Source organism: Piliocolobus tephrosceles, chromosome 13 (genome assembly GCF_002776525.5).
Source record: "Piliocolobus tephrosceles isolate RC106 chromosome 13, ASM277652v3, whole genome shotgun sequence".
Lineage (NCBI taxonomy): Eukaryota > Metazoa > Chordata > Mammalia > Primates > Cercopithecidae > Piliocolobus > Piliocolobus tephrosceles.
Window position 1 is genome coordinate 16,073,759 of NC_045446.1, and position 17,437 is coordinate 16,091,195.

Below are 17,437 nucleotides of genomic sequence, written 5' to 3' on the forward strand. Positions count from 1 at the left end.
GGAAAGAAAATATATATATACATTAATGACACATACGCAGTTACAATAATGAAGATCTGAAGTCAATATTGAAATATTTGAAGAAATTTTAATGTTAATTATATTCAGTTTTTAAAGAAAAAGAAGTTCACACATATGAAAAGAAATAAGTAAAAAACGTTTGTGCTTCAAGAGGAACTTCTTACACATATGATTCTTTTTTAAGAGCAATTGCACTAATTTCCAAAGTACCCTGTTAGATGGCTTTCTTTTGGCCAACTTCTCCCTTTGTCCACTTCATCCATAAAACTTTTGCCTGGTTCTTGTACTTCTGACCCTTGACTGAGGTGATCTGACTAAGGTCTATTGGGAGGACTGAGTTTAAGGTTCTAGTGAAAAAACAAAAATTTGGGGCTCTATTTCCCTTTTATAACCCTGGTCAATGTCATCTTGTGTTTCCTAGGTTGTTACTTGCAAAGAAGACTTTTAGGGAAGGGGTTATCACGTGTGCTTGGGATCCATATTCCTAGAACAGCACAGTCAGGTATACCAATGGTGATAACTAATTCCCAGTTAAGCAGGGATGAGCTCCTGCACATGCACCAACCCTCATCAGAGATGCAATTACATGTGTATGAAGGCTGACATTTGGCATCATGTTTCATAGTAAGCATCCACCCAGAGGGCTGCAGATTTCTTCAAGGCTCTGTGGAAGGAATAAACAAGATCATCAGGAGGTGAGACTGTAATGTTAAGAAAGCTCTTACATGGAATTTGCTCCTCTGCCTGGTTCAGAACAACGTTGTCATTTCCAGTTATTTCTGATAAATGTCATCCTCTGTTGACCAATTCTGTTGACCAAATTGTTTTTAGCAGGTGAATTCACCTTTCCTTTATGGAGAACATTGAGATTTTCTTTCATTTTATTCTTTTCTGAGCCTATATACCTGTAAATCCACCCATCTTATATTTACCTATCAACCCTATTTTATAATATGGAGGACATTTTTCTAGGCTCTGGTGGTACAGCAATGAGTAGGGTAGATGTGAATCCTGTCCACATGAAATTCCTGGTCTAGCTTGGGAGACACATATTAAATAATTTATTACCCAATATGTTATTTGAGTACAATTGTGATAAACTTCACAAATGAAGAGAACCAGGTGCTGCAAGAGCAGGCGACTAATTTAGTTTTGGGGTCAGAGGAGATAGACATGAGGAAAAGGCATTTGAATTGAGCCTTGGAGAAAGAATGGCAATTGACAAGGGATGTCAAGGGAGGTGGAGGTTTAGAGGAACATTCCAGGCAGAAGAAAAAGTGGCAAAAGGATAAGACAACTAGGGAAGGGAGTTTCACGGCAACTTAAGGTAGGCCAATTGCACTGATTTCTGGAGGAAATTATCTGGAGGACAGAGAAAGAGGAGGAATGTGGTGGAGAGTCTGAAGCTGGAGCACTGGTCAGGGATCAGATCAGATCAGGCCTGGCCTTGTTGGCCTCATTTAAGGTTTTTTTTTTCAATCCTAAACTAAAGAGAAAGTTATTAAACCCAGATTTCTGGTTGTTAATTTAACCAGCACAACATTCTTTAGGAAATTGTATGTGAATGCCTAAGTATGGATTTTCAGTTTCTGCATGCCTCACTACTCTTAATTAATCACCCCAGCCTGAGCTGCACATTTATACCCCACTGGACCCTGCAGGCTTCTAAATTTGCAACACTGGACCAGATGATCTGACAGTTCCTCCCACTACTTAAATTCTAACACATGTAGGAAGCTCTGTGGGGGATAGAAAGGCAAATAATATACAGCCTTGATTTAAAGAAATTTGAAATTTAGTAGGACAGTAAAGCATTTTCACTAAGCTATACCTATAGGTAAAAGGTCAGTATTATCATTATTTTGTTGTTGTTGATACGGTTCCCTATGGTGCCGTGTAGCCACGCTGAGCACACAGGTGACCCTTAATAAATGGTTGTTAAATGAATGATTCATAAGCCACTGAATAGTCTGGGGAGCGGCAGTAAAGACAGATGAGAGCTGCGAGCCAAGAGAAATCATGTTATTACCTGACAATATCTCCAAACGCCCTCAACATGGGTTTATTCACATACTGCAATCCATGCTTGACACACAGTGACCTCACCAGAGGCGCCACTTTGTGATAATTATGGCGTGGCATTGTGGGGAACAGACTGGAGAAAGATACAAGAGATACAAAATTTAGACCTAAAGAAAAACTCTGAGTTTTCTTCCTTCTATTACCAAATACAACTATATCAGCAATGCAGACCCAACCTTGACATTGCACAATACTGCTGTTCTGGGAAGTTAAAAACCTCCTGCCAAAATATCCTTATCTCTTAACACCTCTGCAAGCCAAGTGGGTGGTGAATGTTTGGGAAATGCCAACAGAGTAAATGTTATCTTCATCGAATATGTTTTTATTTTGCCATGTCAAATGAAGGTATGGATTGTCTATCACTTTGAATAACCTAGGGGAGCTGAAGGTACCACTGTCCCCCATCTCCATCTCTGTCTTTGTCTCTCTCTCTCTATCCATCTGATATGGTTTGACTGTACCCCCACCCAAATCTCAACTTGAATTGTACCTCCCATATTCCCATGTGTTGTGGGAGAGACCCAGGGGAAGATAATTGAGTCATGGGGACCAGTCTTTCCCCTGCTATTCTCATGATAGTGAATAAGTCTCATGAGATATGATGGGTTTATCAGGGGTTTCTGCTTTTCTTCTTCCTCATTTTCTCCTCCTTCTTCCTCATTTTCTCTTGCCACTGCCATGTAAGAAGTGCCTTTTGCCTCCCGCCATGATTCTGAGTCCTCCCCAGCCATTTGGAACTGTAATTCCAATTAAATGTCATTTTCTTCCCGGTCTCGGGTATGACTTTATCAGCAGTGTGAAAACAGACTAATATAGTAAATTGGAACCGGAAGTGGGATGTTGCTGAAAAGATACCTCAAAATGTGGAAATGACTTTGGAACTGGGTAACAGGCAGAGGTTAGAATGGTTTGGATGGCTCAGAATAAGACAGGAAAATGTGGGAAAGTTTGGAACTTCCTAGAGACTTATTGAATGGCTTTGCCCAAAATGCTGCTGATGATATGGACAATAAAGTCCAGGCTGAGGTGGTCTCAGATGAAGATGAGGAACTTATTGGGAACTGGAGTAAAGGTGACTCTTGTTATGTTTTAGCAAAGAGACTAGGTGGAGGTTCCCAAACACCATCTAACTCCTATCCCATGAATAGATGAATATTCAATAGGTTCTAGTCATGGCATATAGGAAAAAGTCCTGGGATAGAAATAAGAAGTGAGGAGATATGGATTTTTATTTAAGATTTTCCACTAATCACCCAGGTGACTTTCCTGGGTTTTAACTTCATCTGATAAAATGTGAACAATAGTCCTTCCTTGTTTTGCTGAGACTTTTAAGAACTAACACGAAGGAAAGGATGAGAAAATTAAATGAGCAGGTGTAAGAGCTCTTTCCTTCTCTGACTATCCAAAATATGGCTTAGGTAAAGAGGATGTGGACAGTCTCTCCCTTGAATATTCTGGAGATCGACTCTCCAAGTGTTACCATTTTCTCTTTATTTTATGGCCACCTAACTGACTCATTGGCAAAGTATTGCCAATACCATTTGAATATTGCGTCAGGGAATGGGTTTTATCACTGATTATTTTGTAACTTCAGATCTAAAGAGATAGATATTTAAATTAAATTTCAACACAACTTGGTTACGCACTTCTCAAGCCTGCGGGTATCTGAAAATGGAATCACTGGCACTTTTCCAAGATTTCACTCTATTTACTCACAATCTTTCTTTCTTTCTTTCTTTCTTTCTTTCTTTCTTTCTTTCTTTCTTTCTTTCTTTCTTTCTTTCTTTCTTCCTTCCTTCCTTCCTTCCTTCCTTTCTTTTCTTTCCTTCTTTCCTTCCTTTCTCTCTCTGTTTCTTGTTCTTTCTCTCTCTCTTTCTCTCCTTCCTTCCTCCCTCCTCCCTCCCTCCCTCCCTCCCCCCCTTCCTCCCTTCCTTCCTGTCTTCCCCATCATTGCTAATAGAAAGATAGCAGCCTGTAGAAAATGCTGGTTCTCTGAGACCTTGAGTATAGGGCCTGATCTGGATTGTATTTGGGGATGTTATAAGTGACTGCACTTGCCCTACTAAGGACTATTCTTGTTACTCACTGGTGCTCAATTTGGAAGTTCAGGTGCCCAGTGAACCAGTCATTGAAAAAGGACTGTTCAATATTACAGGTGGCCAAGACCTGCAAAGAAAAAGCTTATATCAGTTATAAATGAGCCCAAGTGTCAAACAAAGAAAATATTTGAGACCACCTTTGCAAAATTATGACAGTAAGATAAATCTGACATAGTTGACTACATCTTGCTTCTGATCTCCAAGCTGTCCTTTGTAATTCCTGGGTGTAGGCTAAGCTAATTTGGGAGGAACTTATTTTGTAGTTTAACCTTGAAGCAAGGATGATAGTAGCCCTTCCCAAAACTAAACTGCTTTTGTATAACTAATAAAAGGCCATAACGTTAGGATTGTGAGAGGGGCCTGAATTCTGCTAAGATGGAGGCATAGTTTCTATAATTCTTTACTGCTCAGGAGTCATGCGGCCAGAGGTGACAGGATTTGTGACTTTCCCAATTGTGCTTGTAGATAACATCACTATTATAGAACCTAAGATTAATTTTTTGAGATGTTTTTCAGACTGTCCCCACTTGGACCCATGCATGATTCATGACTTGATGGGTTCTGTGGCCCCACCCAAAGGTGGACTGGGAACATTTTCCACACCCCTATAATTTCTTCCCCAGCCAGTCAACTAGCACCCATTTCCTAGCCCTCTTCCCATCAAATTGTCCATTGATACAGTTTGCCTGTGTCCGCACTCAAATCTCATCTTGAATTGTAATCCCCATAATCCCCGCGTGTCAAGGGAGGGACCGGGTTCTAAATCGGTGTGGTTTGAAAGATTCTTCCCGAGGAAATCCATCATTACCTGAGTGCTGAGCCAGTCTCGGTTCTCCTCTGTGCTCATTCTCATTGGTATGTGGCTCATCTGGGTAACATATGCAATCCAAGGACTTTCAAGAAACCTTTTGGAGGAGTAAAAGGAGGAAGTGATGACTGTTTAGGGTGTTTCAGTAGCAAGCACTGGGCTTGCATAAGCCCTGGTAGAGCTGGTTGAGCATTGGAGGAAATGAAAGAGACTCAAAGGTTCCAGTAAAATGGTGATCTTTCTTTTTCTTCTCTGAAAGACCTTTATATCAAGAGATGACACACTAAGCATTCAGCCACATGACTGCCAAATGTATGGGAGCAGAGCCTCTAAAGTTTTCTGTAGCTCTAGTGCAAAGATCAAAACCACTAGGGAAATTTAAGGGCGCATGCAAACTGGTTGACAGCCTGGGCTTTGTCCTCAGATAAGAGCTAGATTCAAGTTCTGTTTCGGCACTGGCCTTGGCTCTTACTTGCTCTTACATGCCCTTGGGCATATGATTTAATCTCCCTAAACTTCAGTTCCTTTAGCAGAAAAATGAGCATGATACTATCTACACTGCAGAGTTGTGTGGGGATTACATCAAATAAGATAAAGCATGTGAAGCCTTTAACAAAGTGCCTGATGCATAGTAGCTACCATTATTCTTATAATTATTTAGGACTTAAAATAACGTGACAACAGAATGAGGGAGGATTACATTGGAAAATTGGAGAGGACTCTTCAAGCCAAAATGCATTGGGAAAATCTCTAGTCATAAAGTAACTTAAAAAAAATTCCTTCCCTGTCATTCTCTGGCAGGGATTATTATGTCTACCTAGATTACAGTTTTAAGGATTTAGGATTCAATTGAAATGCTTCATTTAAGAATCCAGGATGTGGGTAAAAAATGGAGATTGGGCAAATTTTTATTGCAAAGGGCTTATCTTATTCAACTATTTCAACTATTTTTTTTCACATTTGCTTAAAAACACCTCAGCTGCAAGAAATGGGGCATGATGTCATAATCTAATCTGTCTTAAAACTAATGACAGATAACTCTGATGGGGAAGGATCTGACGAGGATCATTTGGATTACTGGAATAAAATAATATTCTTACTTGACCAAATATATGAGCAACACGGTCCCAAAGATTCCATAGTATGGGCCAAATGTGATGAAATATCGGATGTAAAAGCTGCTAACCCAGGCGATGTCCTGCAGAGAAAAGCACTTGAAAGTTATACACCCTGAACATGGTTTCATTTCTGCTTCATTGGCTTGGAGTCCCTTCACGTTCTGGCTAAATCTTATGCCCTGTTACTCAAGGAAACTGTATCTGGAGGGGACACAGCATTTTTGTTTTCCCTCTTCTACTTGGTCTAGTTTCAGAGAATGAGCCATATTACTCACCACCCAGTATCTTCGAAGGTACATCACTTGCATGGATTGCAGGTTGAAATATACTGGCATGAGGAGTGGGAGCCCAACTGAAATAGGACAAAAAATGATGCTGAATAAATAAACAGAATGTGTTCATGTGTATTTAATATTTAGCTCCCACTTAGAAGTGAGAACATGCAGTGTTGGGTTTTCTGTTCCTGTGTTAGTTCACCTAGGATAATGGTGTCCATCTCCATCCATATTGCTGCGAAGGACATGATCTTATTCTTTTGAATGGATGTGTAGTATTCCATGGTGTATACGTACCACATTTTATCTAAGCAGTCTACCATTGATGTGCATTTAGGCTGATTCCGTGTCTTAGCTATTGTGAGTAGTGATGCCTCCCGAGACACACTATTTATCTGTATAATAACAAACCTGCACATGTACCCTTGAAACTAAAATAAAAGTAAAAAGAGGAAAATCACCTGTAATCTTACTACCCAGATATTACCATAAACATTTTGAATATAGATATATTAATATATGTTCTAAAAATTGCTATTATGCTACCTGTAGTACTGTTTGGTACACTACGTTTAAAAATAAAGCATATCCTGACCATCTTCCCATTTCTCTAAATATTTTCCAGCATCTTTTTTTTTTTTATTATTATACTTTAAGTTCTGGAATACATGTGCAGAACATGCAGGTTTGTTACATAGGTATACACGTGCCTTGGTGGTTTGCTGCACCCATCAACCCGTCATCTACATTAGGTTGTTCTCCTAATGTTATCCCTCCCCTAACGCCCAACCCACCAACAGCCCCTCGTGTGTGATATTCCCCTTCCTGTGTCCGTGTGTTCTCATTGTTTAACTCCCACTTATGAGTGAGAACATGCGGTGTTTGGTTTTCTGTTCCTGTGTTAGTTTGCTGAGAATGATGGTTTCCAGCTTCATCCATGTCCCTGCAAAGGACATGAACTCATCCTTTTTTATGACTGCATAGCTTTCCATGGTATATATGTGCCACATTTTCTTTATTCAGCCTAACATTAATGGGCATTTGGGTTGATTCCAAGTCTTTGCTATTGTGAATAGTGCTGCAATAAACATATGTGTGCATGTGTCTTTATAGCAGAATGATTTATAATCCTTTGGGTATATACCCAGTAATGGGATTGCTGGGTCAAATGGTATTTCTGGTTCTACATCCTTGAGGAATCACCACACTGTCTTCCACAATGATTGAGCTAATTTACACTCCCACCAACAGTATAAAAGCATTTCTATTTCTCCACATCCTCTCCAGCATCTGTTGTTTCCTGCCTTTTTAATGATCACCATTCTAACTGGCATGAGATGGTATCATATTGTGGTTTTCATTTGCATTTCTCTAATGATCAGTGATTATAAGCTTTTTTTCATATGTTTGTTGGCCGCATAAATGTCTTCTTTTGAGAAGTGTCTGTTCATATCCTTTGCCCACTTTTTGATGGGGTTGCTTGTTTTTTTCTGGTAAATTTGTTTAAGTTCCTTATAGATTCTGGATATTAGCCCCTTGTCAGATGGCTAGATTAAATAAATTTTCTCCCATTCTGTAGGTTGCCTGTTCACTCTGATGATAGTTTCTTTTGCTCTGCAGATGCTCTTTAGTTTAATTAGATCCCATTTGTCTATTTTGGCTTTTGTTGCCATAGCTTTTGATGTTTTATTCATGAAGTCTTTGCCCATGCCTATGTCCTCAATTGTTTTGCCTAGGTTTTCTTCTAGGGTATTTATGGTTTTAGGTCTTATGTTTAAGTCTTTAATCCATCTTGAGTTAATTTTTGTATAAGGTGTAAGGAAGGGGTCTAGTTTCAGTTTTCTGCATATGGCTAGTCAGTTTTCCCAACATCATTTATCAAATAGGGAATCCTTTCCCCACTGCTTGTTTTTGTCAGGTTTGTCAAAGATCAGAAGATTGTAGATGTGTGGCATTATTTCTGAGGCCTCTGTTCTGTTCCATTGGTCTATATATCTGTTTTGGTACCAGTACCATGCTGTTTTGGTTACTGTAGTATAGTTTGGTATACTTGTAGTATAGTTTGAAGTCAGGTAGCATGATGCCTTCAGTTTTGTTCTTTTTGTTTAGGATTGTCTTGGCTATACGGGCTTTTTTTTTTTTGGTTCCATATGAAATTTAAAGTAGTTTTTTCTAATTCTGTGAAGAAAGTCAATGGTACCTTGATGGGGATAGCATTGAATCTACACATTACTTTGGGCAATATGGCCATTTTCATGATATTGATTCTTCCTATTCTTGAGCATGGTATATTTTTACATTTGTTTGTGTCCTCCTTTATTTCCTTGAGCAGTGCTTTGTAGTTCTACTTGAAATGATCCTTCATGTTCCTTGTAAGTTGTATTCCTAGGTATTTTCTTATCTTTGTAGCAATTGTGAATGATAGTTCACTCATGATTTGGCTTTCTGTTTGTCTGTTATTGGTGTATAGGAATGCTTGTGGTTTTTGTATATTGATTTTGTATCCTGAGACTTTGCTGAAGTTGTTTATCAGTTTAAGGAGATTTTGGGCTGAGATGATGCGGTTTTCTAAATATACAATCATGTCATCTGCAAACAGAGATAATTTGACTTCCTCTCTTCGTATTTGAATACGCTTTATTTCTTTCTCTTGCTTGAATGCCCTGGCCAGAAACTTCCAATACTATGTTGAATAGGAGTGGTGAGAGAGGTTGTCTTGTGCCAGTTTTCAAAGGGAATGCTTCCAGCTTTTGCTCATTTGGTATGGTATTGGCTGTGTGTTTGTCGTTAATATCTCTTATTATTTTGAGATACTTTCCATCAATACCTAGATTTTTGAGAGTTTTTTAGCATAAAGGGGTGTTGAATTTTATTCAAGACCTTTTCTGCATCTATTGAGACAGTCATGTGGTTTTTGTCATTGGTTCTGCTTATGTGATGGATTACATTTATTTATTTGTGTATGTTGAACCAGCCTTGAATTCCAACTTAATTGTGGTGAATAAGCTTTTTGATGTGCTGCTGGATTTGGTTTGCCAGTATTTTAGTAAGGATTTTTGCATTGATGTTCATCAGGGGTACTGGCCTAAAATCTCATTTTGTTGTTCTGTCTCTCCCTGTTTTTGGTATTAGGGTGATCCAGCATCTGTTTTGTGATTACTGTGTTGTATTTTTATAATGTACTTAATAAATCCAGTAAATGTATTTAATTAAAAAATGTGACCCCAATGCAAGTGAGCAGGAGTCTGTCTCCTTAATGCAGCATTCCTGGAATGCTGGCCCCAAGGAAAGATGGAAGTGGAAATCCACAGCCTCATCCTGGACTGCAGTGGGCATTTCAAATCTAAAAGACGGGGCTAAGAATTAGATCAGTAGCTCCAGGTTCAAGCTGCCTCAAAGAAGCTAGGAAAGCTTGGGAGATTTGAGTCATTTTTGATGAAGGCATCCCTGAACAGCTTCTGCTACCAGCTTTCAATTGTTTTCAAGGTCCTTGGAGTCCTTCAGTCTCCCTGGATCTTTGGGATTTAGCCCCATTACAGTGTGTTGAGGTGTCAGAGATAAAGAAGGTATACTCGTTTCCTGGTCACAGTTATTTACCTGCCTTTCCCCCAGCATCATTGAGGCTTCCCAGGCACAGAGGATCCTTAAGGAGATCCTCTGGCTTTTGACAAAGGCTGTCTCCCTGGTCAAACTTTAGTTAGGATCCTTTGAGCCCTCTTCTCAACTAGGCCTCATCCTTGGCCTATGAGAATTGCAGACTCTCAGCATAAATGATTTCATCCACTCTCCACACTAAGAAACTTGAACAAACACTAGCATAGTTTCTCAAAGCTCAAGGCCATCTCTCTGGGATAATCCCAGCATCCTTGAAGGTTTTACCTGAGAAAGCTCAGGGCTGCCAAAATAATTTACTGTTTATTCTGGCCAGTGTCTGACCATAGGCACCTGACACCCCTTTTTCTTAGAGCATTTACTTTAGGACACTGACAATTGTAAATCCTTTGTGCCTTCCTTTGAGATATAGCTTCTACACTCCAGAAATTTATTTCTCAAGGGCCTGGTAACAATCCTTTTGAAATGTAGTCATCAAGAAGGATGGGGCTCTTATCTGTCAGTCTGTTTGGGAGGATAGGAGCCTAACTTTGATAAGTACCAGTTAGCAGACACAGACAGCCTGGACAAATCTTACCAACCAACTCCTCCACCCCCACCCCATCTCCCAGTGTCTTTCAGTACTTTTCCTTTAGCATGCTCCAGCATTTAAAAACCCTCTCTCTCACTTTTGCATCAGGAGAATTAAGCTCGGTTTATGGTGAAGTCTCTCTCCCCTAGTGTGATAGCCTGAATATGATTTGTCTTGCTGCCTTTAACAACTGTCTGGTTTTGTTTCTTTTTGACAGTTTGAGTACGACTCATTTGTACCCGAGATGTTAAGCTAGCATTTGCCGGAAAAGGCCACGATAAAGCAGCTCTTGGTGGTGGTAGTGTGGTTTGTGAAGTGGGCATTTTGCAGTGAATTAACACCATTCCCTCATTTCTCATAAGGTAAGGGCATATTGTCCCACTTCAGACAGGGGAGGTAAACACATGTTTCTCAGGAGAGTTCAGAGAAGAAAATCCAACAGGGTTTTCTTTTGCAGACACACATCTAGTCAGGCTGGGAATCAGCTACCTTTTAAAAATGGGGCACGAATGTCCTCATTCCTCTTTTAGGTTTTGCAAGAGCAGTGGGGCACGTGACGAGTGCAGGATGGGGAAGGCTGAATTCCCGCTGTAGAGGATCCAGCAGTGATGGTTGATCTCACACTTCAAAAAATTTGCCCCCTGCTATCTTCCTCTGGCGTAATAGGTGTGGCCATTTGTGGCCTACACGTGGGCAAATCAGATCATCACAACTATGTTTGTCAAGTCCAGCACTGCTGACAATTTGGGTGAGATGATTATTTTTATGAGGGGCTTCCTTTGCATCGCAGAATGTTTAACAGCATCCCTGGTTTCTATCCACTGACTGCCAATACCTTCCCTCCTCCTCTGTTGCGATAACCAAAAAAATGTCTTTTGACATTGCCCCTGGGAGGCAAAATTGCTCTGGCTGAGAACAACTGGACTACAGGAAATGTTTGGTTCTTTCCCTGATTTTGGTTTATTCCCCAGATACATGTTTTAGTTGGGCAGATTTGGGGGTTTCTTGAAAACTTTTTTTGTGAGCTGCTATGAGTTTGATATTGGTTAAGAGCAGTCTTTGCTTATGATGTTCTTTTACTGGTATCAGATTTATGCAGCTACTTGTATTTTCCTTCAAACTTGACCCACATGCCCACACTCAGATATATATGTCTCATGCCTTCCCACAGCTGTATGCAGGTCATGGGAGCAGACAGCTTTCTTCCACACAAGAGCACTGCAGGCGCCCTTTGTTCCCCGGCCTCTCCATTGCCGGTTTCACACTGTCAATGCTTCAGATGTATTTCCCCATCTCTACTTCCTCCCTACCCAAACACCATTATTCTTTTCTCTTGACAGATGTTTGGTCTTTCCAGAATGACAGTCCTAGATGCAGGTCCCTTGACAGGCAGCCTGCCTTCCCTCCCTCATTGGGTTTCTCCCTCCTTCCCCATCCAACTCTCAAAGTGATGAGGTGCTGTTTAAAAAGGCTGTTTACTTTTCCATCTCCCTTTGCAGATTTTCACCCCAGGGAGTCTGAAATAAGACATGCTGCTTTGCTCAATAGCAATAGGACGTGGGCTGGTCTCTGTGAGAGCATTCCAATTGCGACTTCTGCCTTGACAAGTACTTGCTTCAGGGAAATGGGATATAAGGAATGTGGCTCTGGGAGACTCACCCATGTAGAAGTACAGGTGCTGCTTTTCATAGTTGATGTATTTGATTTTCTTCTTGCCATACTGAATGGAGAGAGAATAAAACCAAAATAAGAGACCATACTTCTGGTCATCACACTCAAGGATGCATGTGTATGTGTGTGTGTGTATGTGTGTGTGTGCACATGCTTGTGTGTGTGTGTGTGTGTCTAAAATCTTTATGGAAAGAGCCATCTGATCAGTGTTCATTAGCGTTCAAGTCTGAGGCACTAGAAGAACCAGAACCAGGATGGGAGGAAGAAATACTGTGGCGTCGTCTTGCTTTAATTATATGTGGGTAATTCTATCACAAATGGAATATTCCATTGGACTGTAGGAATTGTATCATTTTTTTGTTCCTGTGGGAATCATTTTGAATTTTTTTTCTCTTTATGTGAGGTGGAATGGTCAGTGAAATGGGACATTTCTGAGTTTTTCTTGTGCTTCTTCAACTATGGCATTTAGGATTCTGCTCCATATTCATTCATTCATCCAACAGATGTGTGATTCATTCATCACAGTCAAGAATTTTCTTTTAAATTCATTCATCCAAAAGATACTAAATGGTAATATGATAAAATATATAGTCATGGCCCCTCCTGTCTGTCTCATCTTTCTTCTTTTATGTTCTCATCATGGAAATCACACTATCATTTATTATTTTAGCCCATGATGATAGTACATATAATATTTATTATACATTATATAATCACTATATAATAATATAATTATAATATTACATTCACTACTGAGAATTTCATTCATTTTTTAGGAGTCTCCTTAGTTAATCTGGCATATACTCAGGGCACAAAGGCAGCAAACACTTTGAAAGGAGGATAGAAGTAATGGTTATACCTCTGGTATCTAGCAGACACTCAATAAATGTTTTTTGAAGGAATTAATGAATAAATGATAATTCACACTCACTCTGTATTTTTGCCTCATTCAGTTAAAACTCTGGGCAGTGTTTGACTCTTGCTTTCTCCTTTCCTTTGATATCTTTCCTCCTATGTATAGATTTCTTGTATTTGGATTGTGTAGTTGGTCCTTGTTTCCCTTATTGTCAAAAATTACAAGAAATATCATAGTGATAAGGTAATAATAGCTATTTGCAGTTATTCCAAAACCTTTAAACATTTTAGTAGCAGGAAACATGGTAAAAGGACTAGTTGGAAGTGTGTGGGAGTGAACAAACCATAATGGACAGATTTTGAGTATCAAAAGGAGGATTCTGTCTTCCAGGATATAAGCACGGGACATAGAAGAATTAATAAATGCTTGCTGAAGAAACTTAACATTTGAATAAAGTATTAGAAAGGCAGACAGTAAAGAAGGAAGAAAGGAAAAGCCCAGGACTGATTAGAAATGTTTTTGATGTGAAACTACTGAATTTTAGAGTTTAAATAAATAATTTTAAATAATGTCTTGTGCAGTAGCTTTGAAATTATATTACACAGAACTCTAAGGTTTTAGGGATATCCCAGGAGCAGCTTGAGAACTTGGAGAGGTAACCTTTATTATTTGTGAAGAGGTAGCATGTGTACTGAAAGTAGCTCTACAGAAGGCATGTCTGAACGCAAGCTGCTTCATGAACTTCCCTGAGACAAATTCCCTTGCTCTCTAGGAGGAAGGGGAGATATGAGGGGACAATTGGAGAAATCAGCCCTTTACAATTCTAATGATGATCATAGAAACCCACAAACATCAGGGAAGTCCAACGTGTTTGCAGAATCATTGTCAAAAACAACTGATTTGTGATCACAGCACCGATAATTTTTTCAAAGCAAGAGACCTTGTTTTCTCTTTCAGCTAGGGAAAAGGGTGAGTCTCCCAAAGATGAAAAAACTATTTTCAAAAAGTTGCCCAATTTTTGATTAATGGACCAGACAGGCAATAACTGAGGAGGCTACACCGTTTTATTTTGATAAAACTCTTAGTTTTTCTAGGAGATAGCAACCCAAGTATCTGACTCTCAGGTACTTCACTTGAGGGGAGGCACTTTTCTTTGGTTATCCTTATACCTCCTTTGCTTAAGAAAGACTCCCTCCTCACTTTGGGAGGCTGAGGCGGGCGGATCATGAGGTCAGGAGATCAAGACCATCCTGGCTAACACGGTGAAACCTCGCCTCTACTAAAAAAGAATATAAAAAATTAGCTGGGAGTGGTGGCGGGTGCCTGTAGTCCCAGTTACTTGGAAGGCTGAGGTAGGAGAATGGCATGAATTCAAGAGGTGGAGCTTGCAGTGAGCCGAGATCACGCCACTCTACTCCAGCCTGGGCGACAGAACAAAACTCTGTTTCAAAAAGAAAGACTCACTCCTAAAAATCTTGGTAATTGATGTTATCCTTTACACGATGGTTTCAAGTTGAAGTTTTAAAAAGTAATCATTAACTGAGAAATTCTGGAGATGACTTTCCCCCTCCTTTTTCTGTTTTTTAAGAAGCTCACATTAGAGGTGAGACCTCTAGCTTTCTTTCATGACATTTGGGCTGTAGTTCATGTATAAATGCACCAAAATGAACATGAACGAAATATAACAGCATAGATTCTTCTAACTGGGCTAGAATTAGTTGAGATAACTAGGTAGGTGAATGTACGTGACCTAGTGCTTATTGAATATATTGACCTATATTCTCTCAGTGAATGTTTCTCCACGCCCTGTTTAAACCTCAGACAGTCATTGCAACCCCAGTCATCTGGTTCCACGATCTAACATTGGCTTGTATTGCCTCAGAGAAAATGACAGGCACTGGGCAGGGACCCATCTGTCACTGAGATTGCTCAAACAGAGTAATGTGGATTCCCATATTTCCTGCCATGGGAGGTTGGACCGGATGATCTTTAAGGTCATAGACTTAAAGGTTATGACTCTAAATGCCCTTGTATTCTTACAGCCCCAGATTCAGTTATTTCAAATCTATATTTTGAGCCTAAAAGAAGGAGAAATGTTCTCAGATTGTGTGTGAAGCCAGAATTTCTGGCTTGATCTTTCCAAGGCAAGGCTGTAAGCCTTTCCAGGAACCACTTCCAGGAACATTTCCCTGGTGCTCAAGATTTCTAAGTGTACCTTGACAGGTTGTGAATCTCCAAGCAGAAAAAGTGGACCCATGTCAATATCCGGGTCTTTGGGGTAGATGTTCGGCTTTACGTGATGTTGAAAGTGCCGGTAATTCCACCAGTTTGCTGACAGGCCCTGAGGAGAAGAGAGGGCTCGTTACTTGAAATAATTCTTTCCTGAAATACCCTTCACTCTCAGAGTTTTCTGCATGCATCCCCAAAGTCAAAATAAGATATTTGAGTTTCTCTAGCTTGCCTCCACTGCTGAGCCACAGCATGACTCATCGGACAGAGGCACTCATAGCTTACAAAGAAATAAATCTCTGATCCAGAAACACAACTTTAGGCTAAAAGTCTTGGTAATGAAAATCATAAAAGCTGGTTGAAAATACATGTTTCCCATCCTTCTCTTATTTGATCTTCATTAAAAAACAATCTGAAGGTAGGTGGGGCAGAGACTATTGTTTCTATTTTACGTATAAAGAAGACTTAGCTCCAAGACTTTAATTAGATCTGGGGAAAAAGGAGCGGCCCCAGGTATCTTACTTCAATGAGTGTTTCAAAGAATCATGGATCTGAAGTGATCTCCTTTGGGGGGCTGGGCTCAGATCCTTGCATGTCTCGGTTTCAATGCTCTCATACAAAAATCAATGAGAATAAAAAGATGTTAGCTGATGCCAAGCTTGAGTCACCTCTGATTAGGTTGTTTGTGATTTTTTTTTTTTTTTTTACCATAGAAAGTCTGAAATTTTAATAGAGCAAATAATTTGGAGGCACATCAACCTAGTTACATATACTGGATGTATAAATACTGCTGCGGCCGGGCGCGGTGGCTCAAGCCTGTAATCCCAGCACTTTGGGAGGCCGAGACAGGCGGATCACAAGGTCAGGAGATCGAGACCATCCTGGCTAACACGGTGAAACCCCGTCTCTACTAAAAAAAATTCAAAAAAACTAGCCAGGCGAGGTGGTGGGCGCCTGTAGTCCCAGCTACTCGGGAGGCTGAGGCAGGAGAATGGCGTAAACCCAGGAGGTGGAGCTTGCAGTGAGCCGAGATCAGGCTACCGCACTCCAGCCTGGGCGACAGAGCAAGACTCGGTCTCAAAAAAATAAATAAATAAAAAATAAAATAAATACTGCTGCATGTTTTGGGCAAATCACCCAACCTCTTTGAGGCTCAGTTCTATCTCTGGTAAATAACATAAGCACATTTACCTCCGTGGGTGGTCTGGGGAGTTATGAGATGACCTTTGTAAAATGTTGGCATGCTGGGATATTCAGTTTTTCCCCCTTTATGTTAATCATTTACAGAAGAATGAGCAGCAGTAGTAGTTTTTTATTGCATATTTGACATAGCTTAGCAACCAGTCTATGCATGTTCTAGTCTGCTCTGTCCAATGCAATAGCCATTAGCACATGTGGCTATTGAGCAACTGAGCACTTGAAAAGCGACCGAATAAAGACAAGCCATAAGTATAAAACACCTACTGGATTTTGAAGATTCAGTATGAAAAAAGGAATGTAAAATATTTCATCAATTATTTTTACATTGATTACATGTTGAAATAATACTATTTTGAATGTATGTGGAGTAATAAAGTTACCTTTTAAATATGACTATTGGAAAATTTAAAATGCAAGTGTCATTTTAACGTGGTGCATTGTATTTCTGTAGGAGCATGCTGGTCTGGACACCAAACATCTGTAGTAGAAGGGGTTGGCTCTTTATTTGAAAATCTGTAAGCATTAGCATTGTGTTTCCATAGTCTTCTTTGCAGTTGTTTCTTAGCAACCGCCATCTCATTCCCAATTAACATTCTCTAACCTTCTTGCAACCCTCCAGCCTGAGTCTCTATCCTGAATCTTATGCCTGAATGGGGACTTTCCAAATACATATATATGTGTGTGTGTGTGTGTGTGTGTGTGTGTGTGGATCTCTGTCTCTCCTCCCCACCCAGAAGAGGAGGGGACAGAAATTATTAAGTATAGTTTGTGACACGTTGAGCTTCAGTATCATGAAATATAATATATATATGATATATATGTGATATATATGTGAGATATATATTTTATAGATAGATAGATAGATAGATAGATAGATAGATAGATAGATAGATAG

The 17,437-nt window shown here is 39.8% G+C and overlaps 1 protein-coding gene across 1 annotated transcript in view; it reads right to left on the reverse strand.

The window, feature by feature from the left end:
• Positions 1 to 633: 633 nt before the first annotated feature.
• The window catches only part of LOC111544789 (putative fatty acid desaturase 2-like protein FADS2P1), a 38,197-nt gene continuing 21,393 nt past the window's right edge, over positions 634 to 17,437 (reverse strand). Inside the window, exons 5-12 of the mRNA XM_023215444.1 lie at positions 15,329 to 15,454; positions 12,246 to 12,306; positions 6,404 to 6,480; positions 6,111 to 6,208; positions 5,011 to 5,107; positions 4,190 to 4,269; positions 2,051 to 2,176; positions 634 to 685 (exon numbers count right to left, since the gene is read on the reverse strand). Of these exons, the coding sequence (XP_023071212.1) occupies positions 634 to 685; positions 2,051 to 2,176; positions 4,190 to 4,269; positions 5,011 to 5,107; positions 6,111 to 6,208; positions 6,404 to 6,480; positions 12,246 to 12,306; positions 15,329 to 15,454 (717 nt within the window). The remainder of the gene's footprint in view (positions 686 to 2,050; positions 2,177 to 4,189; positions 4,270 to 5,010; positions 5,108 to 6,110; positions 6,209 to 6,403; positions 6,481 to 12,245; positions 12,307 to 15,328; positions 15,455 to 17,437) is intronic.